Below are 12,874 nucleotides of genomic sequence, written 5' to 3' on the forward strand. Positions count from 1 at the left end.
ATGATTTCGAGGACTAATCTGGTCGTTACGCTAAAATACGGAATAATGATGTTTCGTAGTGGTAATAAAGTTAGCATTGAAACAAATGAACGAGACAAAATAAGTACAGAAAATATTGAATTGCTTAACTATCGCTATTAATAACGTTTGGGCAAAACAAAGTTGAAAACAGTGATAATATCGTTGATGAATTTTTTGGTCGACATCAATGAACCAAAATTTGATTGTATATTGTTGACATAATTAACTTTTTTATTGTGATACTATTACGTAAATGAAATGAAATAAAATATTATTATAGATACGTGTCGGATAAAATGAAAAATACGTGAAATAAAAGCGAATAGAGGAGGAGAAAGGCAACAAAATTTCAGACAAGTCGTGAACATAAAAACTGGACAACAAATCACAAAATACGACAGGGAAAAGGAAAGGAAAGGAGCTGAAGAAACTGCAAATCTTCGTTTATGTAAACCATTCTATTTCTTCTTCTTTTTTATTCTCTATTTCAATCAATTTGAAAATTTTTGCATTTTTTTTTTGTTTCCCTTCTGCTCTTCGAATCTCTCATTTTGGTTTCCTAAGAAAAATCGAAGAAAGGGTTTCCCTTTAATGGTTAATGTTTCCTCGAATTGATTTCAAATCTTATCATGTATTTGTTTTTTAATCAACCGTCTTTTTGGAATTTCTTATTTGTTTCTTCTTTTGGTCTGGTTCGCTTTTCGTATTAAAAAAATTAGTTGCTTGTTCCTGTAGTTTAGTGTTGCTTGTTTCAAGGGGGTTTTAATCAATTCGCATTTTTGTTGATTCTTGAATCACACAGGAGAAATTTTGAGTGTTGAGAAACTGAAATCGATACCACTGATATATTAGGGATCTCAATGATCTTCAGACGGACGTGTAAGCTGAGAGAGTGACCTCAGTGTGACTTGGTCTGGATCTCTGAAGCATCTAAGGTAAATTCATTACCCTCTCTCGCTCTCTCTCATCTTCCTTTTTTTCAGACAAGCTTGGCTTAAAGTTTCCTCTTTTAGGAACTCAAAAGGTTGAGACTTTATGCGTTTAAGCAAATGGGTGTTTCATGATGACTCTCCTCGTTGGAGATTATTCAATAAATGGACTCGCCAGATCCCAAAGCTCCTGGCTTTGTTGATTTAGTCAAATCTTGGATCCCTAGAAAGACAGAGTCCTCCACCACCACCACCTCCTCCTCACACATGTCTAGAGATTTCTGGATGCCTGACCACAGCTGTCCTGTCTGTTACGAGTGTGATGCTCAGTTCACTGTTTTCAACCGAAGACATCACTGCCGCCTCTGTGGCCGTGTCTTCTGCGCCAAATGCGCTGCCAATTCTATCCCTTCTCCATCTGATGAAGCCAAGGATAGTCATGAGGAGTCGTCATCAGACAGGAGGATCAGGGTTTGTAACTACTGCTACAAACAGTGGGAGCAAGGGATAGTTCCGCCTGATAAAGGAGCTTCTATTATTAGCCTCCATTTTAGCTCTTCCCCTTCTGCTAGTACCACCTCAAATTGCACCTCCAACAGTAGCAACTGCACCGTTGATTCAAAAACGAATCCTCCAGCTAGCGGTCGTGTCTCTTCAAACATGGATTTGCAGAATGCATCATCATCGTCGCATAGGAATCATTCCTCTCAGGATCCAGTTGAATTCTTTGTGAACAGGTTAGCTTTTCTTGTGTTATGTGTGTTTATGTTTTACCTTTGTAGCTTCTGTTATGAATGTATCTGTAGTGGCAGGAGTGATGGTGAAGCTTATGACGATGAAGATTATAACTCTGATTACGCGCAATCTTACTCTCAAGGAAATGACTACTATGGTGCCATTAGTCTTGATGAAGTTGATCGTATCTATGGATCACATGTAGCTCATGATGCTGGAGAAAACATAGAGTCAAACATCCAAAGTGTCCTGCCCCCTGACGCACTGAATACAGAGACGATAGATACAGCAATGCAGCAAGCAGATGGGTGGAATGATGAGAAGGAGGGAAGCCCTACTTGTGAAGAGGCCTTTGAGTCTGAAGTAGTAGATTTCGAGAGCGATGGGCTCTTGTGGCTTCCTCCGGAGCCAGAGAACGAAGAAGATGAAAGAGAAGGATTGTTATCTGATGACGAAGGTGATGAAGGTGATAGAGGTGATTGGGGGTACCTTCGCCCATCGAATAGCTTTAAAGATAAGGAGTTCCACTCGAGGGAGAAGTCTGGTGGCGCTATGAAAAACGTTGTTGAAGGGCACTTTAGGGCTTTGGTAGCACAGCTTTTGGAGGTTGACAATCTACCTATGGTTGACGAAGGCGATAGAGAGGGCTGGCTTGATATAATCACATCTTTATCATGGGAAGCTGCAACACTTCTCAAGCCGGATACGAGTAAAAGCGGAGGAATGGATCCTGGTGGTTATGTGAAGGTTAAATGCATCCCCTGTGGACGTCGCAGTGAGAGGTGAGTTCTTTAGGACTCCTTAATTGGGATTTATATCTGTTTAGGTTGACTGCTAAGCACTATAGTACTAATTACATTACAATTTTATTATTTTAGTATGGTGGTGAGAGGAGTTGTTTGCAAGAAAAATGTGGCTCATCGGCGAATGACTTCAAAGATCGAGAAGCCACGTCTGCTAATTCTTGGAGGAGCTCTGGAGTATCAACGAATATCTAATCAGTTGTCTAGTTTTGACACTTTGTTGCAACAGGTATGTATCGGTTTTCTTCTTTTAGATTTTGCCCTACGACCATGGACATGTATCCTTGTACTAGAAGAAAAGGAAAATCATAACTGTCACTAATGACTATCTCTGGTGTTTCAGGAAATGGATCATTTGAAGATGGCTGTTGCCAAAATTCACTCTCACAATCCCCAAATCCTCTTGGTGGAGAAGTCTGTCTCGCGGTTTGCGCAGGAGTATCTTCTTGCCAAGGACATATCTCTTGTTTTAAATATTAAAAGGCCCCTTCTTGAGCGCATATCCCGCTGTACCGGTGCGCAGATTGTCCCTTCTGTTGACCAGCTCACATCACCAAAGCTGGGTTACTGTGACCTCTTCCATGTGGAAAAGTTTGTCGAGACACATTTTAATACTGGTCAAGGTGTGAAGAAACTGGCAAAGACTTTAATGTATTTTGATGGTTGCCCCAAGCCTTTGGGCTGCACGGTAAGTTCCACAATATTCTTAGGTGTTTCAGATATAAGATCCTTAACATATTAATATTATTGGCTGATTGATCTGTTTTTGTTTTTTTTTCAGATTTTGCTCAAGGGGGCACACGAAGATGAACTAAAAAGGGTGAAACATGTGATTCAGTATGGAGTTTTTGCAGCATATCACTTAGCTCTTGAGACATCTTTCTTAGCAGATGAAGGTGCTTCCCTTCCAGAACTTCCTCTGCAGACCCCAATTACAGTGGCTTTACCTGATAAACCATCACCGATTAACAGATCAATATCCACAATACCTGGTTTTGCTGCTTCAAGTGCTGAAAAGTCTCCAACTACTGAGCTGATGGGTGAGCTACATAAAGCCAATGGCGACGTTACTGGTAATTTCGCTTCTAGTAAGACTCATTTCCAAGGGAAATTGGATGGGAACGACAGGACTGAGCCTTCTAAGCAGAACATGGATACTGATCCAGAAATGATCACCTCTAAGGACAATGGGTTAGTTCCTACTCTAAAATCCAGGCAGCTATCATTTCAGGCGGAAGGAGCTTCTATTCAGAAAGACCAGTGGTCTGTTCTACCCTCTGCCACAGAACAAGTCACTGATGGTGCTGACACTAATGAAGCCACAATAACAAGAGATCAAAGTTTTAGCAGACATGAACAGATGGACTCTTCAAAAGGAGACTTTCTTCCGTCAGCTTCTTCTGACCATCAAAGCATATTGGTTTCGGCATCAACGAGATGTGTGTGGAAGGGATCTGTGTGTGAACGGGCTCATCTACTCCGTATTAAATATTACGGGAGCTTTGACAAGCCTTTAGGCCGATTCTTAAGGGATAATCTCTTTGATCAGGTACCTTTCATTTTTAATATGTTTTTTATCTTCTCTTATATCTTAGCACACCTTTATTCTTTTAGCCGATGGTGAGGACATTGTACTCCTAATGAAACCAAGTGGAATCTAATTAAAGTCCTATGGTTGCGTACTTGTATAATTGTAGAACTAATTTAAAAGATTCAGGTAAGTTTAGGAGATGACTGTAGGGATAATCTTTAAAATGACATTAAAAATGGTTTAAAGATTCCAGGCTGATTAAATGAGTAAGAGCAGAAGTTATGAAGCATATCATTTTTTGGTATAGACGTATGGTTTTAAATAGCTGAGGCTTGCATTATTCTCTTGTTTAGGATCGTTCTTGCCCGTCATGTGCGATGCCAGTAGAAGCACACATTCATAGTTATATTCACAGGCAAGGTAGTCTTACAATATCTGTTAAGAAACTGCCTGAACTGCTACCTGGACAACGCGAAGGAAAAATTTGGATGTGGCATCGGTGCCTGAAATGTCCTCGGATCAGTGGCTTTCCTCCTGCCACACGAAGAATTGTGATGTCAGATGCTGCGTGGGGCCTGTCTTTTGGTAAGTTTTTGGAACTGAGCTTCTCGAACCATGCAGCAGCTAGTCGTGTCGCCAACTGTGGTCACTCCCTTCACAGAGACTGTCTCCGTTTCTATGGGTATGAAGAGATTTACTTCCTAATAAACACTTTCACAGTGGAATGTTTAAAGTTTAAACCATTCCATATATTTTTGATTGTCTCATATAATCTTTCCTTACTGCAGTTTTGGGAAAATGGTGGCTTGCTTCCGCTATGCTTCAATCAATATATTTGCAGTTTCTTTGCCACCAGCAAAACTTGAGTTCAACTGTGAAAACCAGGATTGGCTCCAAAGGGAATCTAAAGAGGTTACAACAGTTTTTAATTGAATATTTGTATAATAATCAACAAACCCAGGAGAGTCTTGTTTTACTTATTTGTTGTGGTTTTCTATACAATAGGTGATTAATAAAGCGGAGGTCCTTTTCAACGAGGTTCAGGAGGCACTTAGTCAGATTTCAGCGAAAACAATGGGTAGCATTCCCGAGAAGATAAAGCTTTCTCTTGAAGAACTTGCAGGACTTCTTGATCAACGTAAAAAGGAATATAAGGTACCTTGTCATGCAACTTACACTTCGTTAGACTTAAGAAGTAACAGAGTTGCATTATGCGTGGCGCATTCACATCACTCACACTGACACACTCCTCACAATATATTTGTTTATATAATGAAAGTTAATTATCAGCACGTGAATAAATAAACATATTTTTTTACATTTGGAAAAAACATTCTGCATTTGTATACTATACACTTTCTCATGTAGTGGACTGTTTCTTGATTGTACATGCCATGTGGTTGTGCTCAAAAAAAGGATCTGAAACTTATTTTCTGAGCAATTGTAGATTTTGTCACCTGATTTTAGCTGTTGGTGGTTTCAGGAATCTTTGCAGCAAATGTTAAGCGTGTCCAAGGAGGGGCAACCTACTGTTGATATCCTTCTGATAAACAAACTTCGAAGACTGATACTTTTCGATTCATATGCCTGGGATGAATGCCTGACAGGAGCGGCCAGTATGGTGAGAAATAACTATTCCGAAGCTCTGAGGACTTCTTCCTCAAAAGTTATGGGCCGTGACTTCTCCTTAGAAAAGCTTGGTGATGAAAAAGAAAAGTCGATTGCAAGTAGTAATGACTCTCTTCCCCAAGATGCGGAGTATGATAAAAGTCTTAAAAAGGGTAAATCATTTTCTGATATTAGCGGGAAAGGTGTCATTCCTGAAGATGTAGGCTCAGACAAACCCTCTGAATCTAGTGAAGGTGGTAAAGAAAACGTTGTGGAGCCTTCGCAGATGGTTAAAGCGATGCTTTCTGAGAGCCAGACCCAAGCAACAACAACAGACTTATCTGATACTCTTGATGCAGCATGGATAGGTGAGCAAACTGCCTCGGAGAATAATGGTATTTCTCGTCCCCCTAGCAGAGCTGCTTCAGCAAATGGAACTCAGAGTTATGATTTAAAGCTGTCAGATTCAGAAAGTGGGCTGACCAGTGAGGAACAGACATTGCAAGTTCAGATGCCTTCTCCTAGTTTTTACTATTCACTCAACAAGAACTATTCGCTTAATTCTCGCAAGCATATCATGGCTGAAGACCGGCCTGTTTATGTTTCGTCATATAGAGAGCTTGAATGGCAAAGCGGTGCAAGGCTGCTACTTCCTCTGGGAATCAATGACTTGGTACTACCAGTATACGATGACGAGCCTACTAGTATCATAGCGTACGCCCTTACATCATCAGAGTATAACGCTCAGATGTCTGGATCAGATAAGGCAAGAGATCGGTTGGATAGTGGAGGCTCCTTTTCGCTTTTTGATTCTGTGAACCTTCTCTCGTTGAACTCTTTGAGCGATTTGTCAGTTGACATGAGTAGAAGCCTAAGCTCTGCTGATGAACAAGTCTCGCAGCTGCTGCAGTCATCTTTGTATTTGAAAGATCTGCACGCTAGAGTCTCGTTTACAGATGAGAGTCCTCCTGGGAAAGTGAAGTACTCTGTGACGTGTTACTATGCCAAGGAGTTTGAGGCTCTGAGGAAGATTTGCTGTCCCTCGGAAACTGATTTCATCAGATCTCTTGGTCGGTGTAGAAAATGGGGAGCTCAGGGTGGGAAGAGCAATGTCTTCTTTGCAAAGACTTTGGATGACCGTTTTATCATCAAACAAGTTACAAAGACTGAGCTTGAGTCCTTCATCAAATTTGCGCCAGCTTACTTCAAATACCTGACTGATTCAATCTGTACTAAAAGCCCCACAAGCCTTGCAAAGATCTTGGGAATCTATCAGGTAACACAACATAAACCGATTTATTTTATTACCTATTTTGTTGACATATAATAATTGAACCAATGATTCTTTGCTAAAATCTGTAAAGGTCTCATCCAAACACCTTAAAGGAGGGAAAGAGTTCAAAATGGATGTCTTGGTGATGGAGAATCTTCTGTTCAAGCGTAACTTCGCTAGGCTTTATGACCTAAAAGGCTCCACTCGTGCCCGTTACAATCCGGATACAAGTGGTAGCAACACAGTTTTGCTGGACCAGAATCTGGTCGAAGCAATGCCCACATCTCCAATATTTGTTGGGAGCAAGGCAAAACGGCTTCTTGAAAGAGCCGTCTGGAATGATACATCGTTTCTTGCTGTAAGTTTTCCGGTTACTTCTCTTCTTTAAACTGTTTTGAATTGCTGAATATGTTCTTGGGCTGTACATGTTACTGATGGAAGATGTGTTACTTTGTTTCTTTGGCTGAAGTCAATACACGTAATGGATTACTCATTACTAGTCGGGGTAGATGAGGAACGAAGTGAGCTTGTTCTAGGAACTATAGACTTCATGAGGCAGTACACTTGGGACAAACATTTGGAGACTTGGGTCAAAACCTCAGGGCTGCTTGGAGGACCAAAGAACTCAACTCCCACAGTGATATCACCGCAGCAATACAAGAAACGTTTCAGGAAAGCCATGACAGCTTATTTTCTGATGGTTCCTGACCAATGGTCACCTGCCACGGTTGTGCCAAGCAACAACAGTTCTTCAGCAGATGTGAAGGATGATGAAGAGAGAGACGATCGTCAAGGTGTTGGTAAAAACTCTTGAAATCATCTTTCTGCAATTAGCAAATATAGCAAAGACATACACAATATTGGGTTTAGTAATGGTGCTCAAGTTTTATTTGTTTTTTTCTTCTTTTGGAATGGTCTTTGGGTAATACCTGTTTATGTTTTTACCCTTAGCCTTAAGTGGCCTTATATGTAGTAGCTCTTTCATCGCCTTTGCATCAGAATTAATAAAAGCAAGGTGCAATTGTATATACAATGCTTCTTTCTTTTAGTTTCTTGTTATTTTGTTTATGACATTTCTCATATCAATATACTCTCTAATATATAATTTTTGGGGACTCTTTTGAGTTATAATAGATATTAATATTTCATATCAAAAGTTAAAATTGAAAGGCAAAAAGGTAAACACTGAGCCATGTTAATTTAGACACCCAAGCCAGCAGTAAACGTTACTCCAGTAGAAGGCAGCCAAAGGTTTCCTTCAATGAACTGAGAAACGGTGAAATTGTTGGCCTGGTCAGAGTTGTTAAACACGTGGTAACCAGGCCACTTGACTCGGCTGCTGAGTCCTGAACCTGGTCCGTAGTTCAAGAACTCTCCATAGAAGAGTGTGTCCAAAGCAAAAGTGGTGTTCCACTCGAGCCATCCTTCAGGCCTCACAACGTCGCTCAAGTTGTTCCTCATGAAAACTGTCCTTGAATATTGCTTCCATGGCCTTCCTAGATACGTGTGTGTCGTGTTCAGGTATGGGACTAAGTCTGCATCCGCCGAGATATTGCTGAACTGAATCGAGAATCCTGGATATGAACAAAAAAAGGTTCAATATAATCGAGAATCATTATATTACATAGTTTCTTGGGTGACAAGAAACCAAACCGTAATTAAAGAGTTTCAAGAAGTGTTTGTTTACCTGAGGGTTGGTCAGCTTCTTTCCTGCCTTGTGCAGTGATGGTATTCTTTTGGTCAGGGAGTCCTTTCTTAACCAAAATTTGACAATTTTGAAACACAACTGTTCCATCTCCAAATATAAAATCCACCGTTCCAGTGATGGTGCACTCGCGGTAAAACTGACGCATAGTGTGCGTGTAGAGTGTATCTTGATAACCTCTCATGGCACATCTATAGAACACAGATAGGTCAGAGTCAGACCTAAGGGCTACGGCTTGATGCTTCTCTGGTCCAGCTGTGTTCTGAAACGTTATATCTCTAGCCAAGAATCCTCTTCCGTTTACAGCTGAAATATAAATATATATATAATTATAACCAACTTTCACGTGTGCATGGATCAACAAGTATGTTACAAAACATTTAATTACCGAATGTAGCGGATCGGAACGTGGTCGAGCCGTCAATGTAGCTGCGGTTACCGGAAATAATTGTCACGTCAATGCCATCACCTAACATTACGAGGTTCCATTTCTTCTTCTTGATCTCAACGTTCTCCAAGTATAAACCCTTTTTAATGTATATGACGAAACGTGTCCAGCTGTAATCAGGAGCTTCCTTAACGGCGTCCATTATGGTCGTGAAGTTGCCTGTCCCATCTTGTGCTACAATAACGTCGTAACTCACTCCGTTGGTTTCAAGGAGTCTCCGGTCGTCTGGTCTGAACCAGTCTGGGAATTGACTTTCCTCATCGTCGTCAATGTTCCTAAGTGTCCGGCCTGGTGGAGCCGTTGGTCCTTTACCAATTGGACGAGGTTTGGTAATGGGTTGAGGTTTCTGGTCGGGCTCAACAAGTGGTAACAGATCCCTAAGCATAGAATATAATTGACCGAGACTGCCTGAAACGAGCCAAAATATCAAAATAAGTTAATAATATACTTATAATGAATAAGCAAACCTTTTGAAAAAAAAACATTGAAAATACTTAAATTATACAATTTTTATGTTTTTAGTCTAAAACCGATTCAAACCGAAATGAAGTATGATTGTAGTTTAGACCTGTTTCTCATAACCTAACACAGAAAACAAAAATCCAAAAAGAAAACAATGTGAATCGAATGCGCATGCTTAAACATTACCATACCATTATGTCAATTTACTTTTTTAGTGACCCACACAAATAATATAATTAACATAGTAAGAAAAAAGATTAATTACCAGCTACAAGAGGTTTGATGAGACCAGATGTACCGTCGAAGCCTTCCATGCAAGTGTCTTGATTGGATAGAGCAGCGCTTAACCATGTCTTTGTGTCTGATCCCACGTTCCCTGTTCCGTTGCCCTTACCTGCTGACCCCACTCCAAGACCGTCACATTTCAACACTATCATTTTCATTCATTCACATTTACATTTATTATGCAATAAGTATCTACGATTTTGAATCCATGTTCCCTGTCCCTACGACGCACATGCCATTTACTAATGATTTTGTAAAAGTTGCTTTCATTTCCTCAATGAAAGAAAATGCATAGCCTTGACGTAACATAATCATCGTCACTTGACATATGTTTATATTTAAATTTAATGTGTACTAAAATAACAAGATGGAAAGTTCTAACATTTCTTGACTAATAGATTCAAACGAATACAATTAACATAAGTTATGGTTACTACCATAAATCATTTGGTAGAAATGACTCCCTCAATAAAAATATACTTTTATGTATATACATTTTGTAAAATCTTTGAAAAAATAATATAGCATAGTGCATGCACGTATATAGTTAGGTGGATCGAGAATTTTGGTTATCAAGACCACGTTCAATTTGATTAACCCCTCCATTCTCTAAAAAATATAATTTGTGTTGTGTTTGTGATGCAAGCTCATTTTATTATAGTCGATGGGCAAAGAACCACCTATTTCAACTTTATGCAGCAAGTACAAAAACAGAATTCTTTAAAAACAAACTTCTCAATTCAGCCCATTTCAATTAAATGTTTTGAAAAAATGTGTCTTACTATATTAGTACAGTATCATTTAACATCATGGAGGATCAAGTGATCACATTTTATTTGAGTCGTCGAGAATCTAACTAGATAAATAAGCTCCAAACCAGTCGAGTTGTACAGGTACGGTGTGTTGTTTCACAATAATTGATGTTTCATATTTACGTAACACGTTTATAATTTATAAGACTAAAATTCCACAGCGATCTTGTACGTCGCATTAACATTAATTAAGGTCCCTCTCATTTGTCTTTTTTTGTGTGTATATGATGTGTAATTTTGAAAAGATTATCATCACATATTTGGGTGTTGTCTTTCGGTTAGTCTTTATATGTCAATAATTAATGGCCCAATTAATCAAAATTTCTGAATTGTTACATATATAATCACTAATTAAGTTCCGTTTTTATGGCAAAACGTGTATTTTTGTAACCAATGTATTTTCTTTTGTTAATTTGTCGACTGATCCAAAAACAATTTTGACCTTGAGGTCAAAGTTTGCATGTTCTATAATTGAAGTTTAAAGAAATTATGTACTGAAAGTTTCTAACACTATAAAGGTGTGATAAAACTAGAGATACGGTTTTAAATGTAAGTACCATTTGGATTCTGAGAAGCATAAGCAGACCAACTCAGCTCGTCCGAAGAAACATCGAGCAGATCCAGGCAATCAGATACCGCATCTTGCAGCCGACTATCTCCACTAAAATCCGCAAACTCAGACAAAATTGAAGTCACTTGGCTTATTACTTCAACGATGGTGTCAATGGAGCCCACGAACTCACTTGCCGGAACTTTCAAGTAGTCGTATTGCATTTGCATGCTCTCTTCCGATGACACACACAGACTCAACATCAAGAAGATCAAGAAACCCTTCCACCATGACATTTTTTAATAACTAGTATTATTTTTTGATGACATTGAAGTTTCTTCTGAGTCAGTGGATCCTTTAAAAGAAGGAAGCCATTTAATTCCACCCACCTGCCTGTCTACCCCTAAACAGTTCTAGTCTACGTAACGTAAATTAAATAATTGCGACTTAACTTCATTATCCCACCAAACAAGCTCATTCATTCATCGTTGATATTTCTTTTGTTTTCAAATAATAATATTTATGAGATGTCTTAATTATAACTCAACCGTCCCACACATACATTCTCAGATTTGGTCGTGTAGTAGCATGCAGCTGTTTAGCATATCCACCGCTGTATCAAATATAATCGTAAATTACATATGTTTATCTAAGTTATTTTTTTTACCAACTGAAATGAAAACAATAAACATATTAACCATTTGATTTATTTTATAGGTCAACAGAAAAAACCATATCATATTCTTGTGCCGAGAAAGCAAAACATCAATAATTAAAATGAAACCAAAGCCTGAGGTTTATATCACTTAATATGAAACATAATAACAATAAATAACTATAGTCAGTGCCGTACAAAGAGTTTTAGTGGCCTAAGGCAAGTTTTAAAAAATAAATTTATTTACAATTTTCTAATATGATATATGATATATTATTTTCACCAAATACACAAGTCTAATACTGTAAAAGAATAAGTTTATAACATAAATATGTTATATTATGTCATATAGAAAAAAATACATGAATTCAAAAAGTGAGTTAATTAATTTTCGTATAAATGTTTTTTTTAAATAAGTCTAAACTACTATACTAGAAATTATTTTAAATTTTGGGACCCTAAAAACAGTAATATTAATCGGGGGCCTGAGGCGAATGCCTTTTTCAATACACCGTAGGCACGCCTCTGACTATAGTTACATCCACTCCATAATTTCCCAAAGGTTGATATTTCCACAATATTTCGATGGTTGTCTTCTCTCAATTTTTTCCATAAGAAGAAAATAGCCAGTGTTTGTTAATGCAGAATGTACTACTATATGTACGATAAATTCTATTTGCTGAGTTTATCATTCGGTGGCGAGATTCGATATAAATGTGTGTGTATAGGTGGCCTAAGTTATCATCTAATCACTGGCCAATTATGCGACAAGCTTACTAAATGTTCTATAATTTAACGCGTTAATTACTTTGCAACCATAGATACCATTGCAATATCATCTTTTGTTTTCCCAATACAAAAATGGAAAAAAATATAAAAGTAGAGAAAACTCGTGATCGTCACTCTTAAGAAGGAAGAATGTTATGGGTTGAAATCATATGAATGTAGTCTAATCAGAAAAGGGAACACGAATAAAAGTCTCTCTTTTTTTCTCTAATTCATGTCATATGTATTGATGTTTGGCATAACATGCGTCAAATAATATAGGAGGCCCAGT

General features: G+C 38.4%; 2 protein-coding genes across 8 annotated transcripts; one reads left to right on the top strand and one right to left on the bottom strand.

Annotated features, from left to right (window-relative positions):
• The first annotated feature begins 293 nt into the window (after positions 1–293).
• Positions 294–8,005, top strand: LOC103848812 (1-phosphatidylinositol-3-phosphate 5-kinase FAB1A). 5 transcript variants are annotated; one of them, XM_009125722.3, is made up of 13 exons: positions 294–469; positions 874–956; positions 1,035–1,687; positions 1,757–2,467; positions 2,564–2,717; positions 2,832–3,176; positions 3,270–4,037; positions 4,373–4,701; positions 4,808–4,931; positions 5,025–5,174; positions 5,503–6,903; positions 6,992–7,258; positions 7,370–8,005. In XM_009125722.3, exons 3-13 carry the CDS (start codon positions 1,116–1,118, stop codon positions 7,712–7,714), a joined length of 5,166 nt encoding a protein of 1,721 aa, XP_009123970.2. In that variant the 5' UTR covers positions 294–469; positions 874–956; positions 1,035–1,115; the 3' UTR covers positions 7,715–8,005. The 5 variants fall into 5 exon arrangements, with proteins under 5 accessions (XP_009123970.2, XP_033147845.1, XP_009123916.2 ...); XM_033291954.1 differs by having other exon boundaries at positions 297–469; positions 1,046–1,687; XM_009125668.3 differs by having other exon boundaries at positions 307–469; positions 824–956.
• LOC103848597 (probable pectinesterase/pectinesterase inhibitor 44) lies at positions 7,983–12,834 on the bottom strand. Of its 3 annotated transcripts, none has more exons than XM_009125497.3 (5): positions 11,170–12,834; positions 9,781–9,921; positions 8,994–9,461; positions 8,588–8,911; positions 7,983–8,474 (listed from the first exon to the last, which is right to left on the bottom strand). In XM_009125497.3, the coding sequence occupies exons 1-5, from the start codon at positions 11,456–11,458 to the stop codon at positions 8,101–8,103; spliced, it is 1,596 nt and encodes a 531-aa protein (XP_009123745.2). In that variant the 5' UTR covers positions 11,459–12,834; the 3' UTR covers positions 7,983–8,100. The 3 variants fall into 3 exon arrangements, with proteins under 3 accessions (XP_009123745.2, XP_009123782.2, XP_009123835.2); XM_009125534.3 differs by having other exon boundaries at positions 9,781–9,912; positions 11,170–11,492; XM_009125587.3 differs by having other exon boundaries at positions 8,101–8,474; positions 9,781–9,909; positions 11,170–11,492.
• Between the last annotated feature and the right edge of the window lie 40 nt (positions 12,835–12,874).

The sequence above is a fragment of the Brassica rapa genome, chromosome A01, assembly GCF_000309985.2.
Source record: "Brassica rapa cultivar Chiifu-401-42 chromosome A01, CAAS_Brap_v3.01, whole genome shotgun sequence".
Classification (NCBI taxonomy): domain Eukaryota; kingdom Viridiplantae; phylum Streptophyta; class Magnoliopsida; order Brassicales; family Brassicaceae; genus Brassica; species Brassica rapa.

Bases quoted from the DNA above. Each gene is read 5' to 3' on its own strand.
- LOC103848597 (XM_009125497.3), bottom strand. From the start codon at position 11,458: ATGTCATGGTGGAAGGGTTTCTTGATCTTCTTGATGTTGAGTCTGTGT. The intron at 9,462-9,780 runs GTAATTAATCTT...GGCTCGTTTCAG, and splicing joins CATCAAACCTCTTGTAGCTG to GCAGTCTCGGTCAATTATAT. The intron at 8,912-8,993 runs GTAATTAAATGT...TTTATATTTCAG, and splicing joins GTTCCGATCCGCTACATTCG to CTGTAAACGGAAGAGGATTC.
- LOC103848812 (XM_009125722.3), top strand. From the start codon at position 1,116: ATGGACTCGCCAGATCCCAAAGCTCCTGGCTTTGTTGATTTAGTCAAA. The intron at 2,718-2,831 runs GTATGTATCGGT...CTGGTGTTTCAG, and splicing joins TTGACACTTTGTTGCAACAG to GAAATGGATCATTTGAAGAT. The intron at 3,177-3,269 runs GTAAGTTCCACA...TTTTTTTTTCAG, and splicing joins CCAAGCCTTTGGGCTGCACG to ATTTTGCTCAAGGGGGCACA.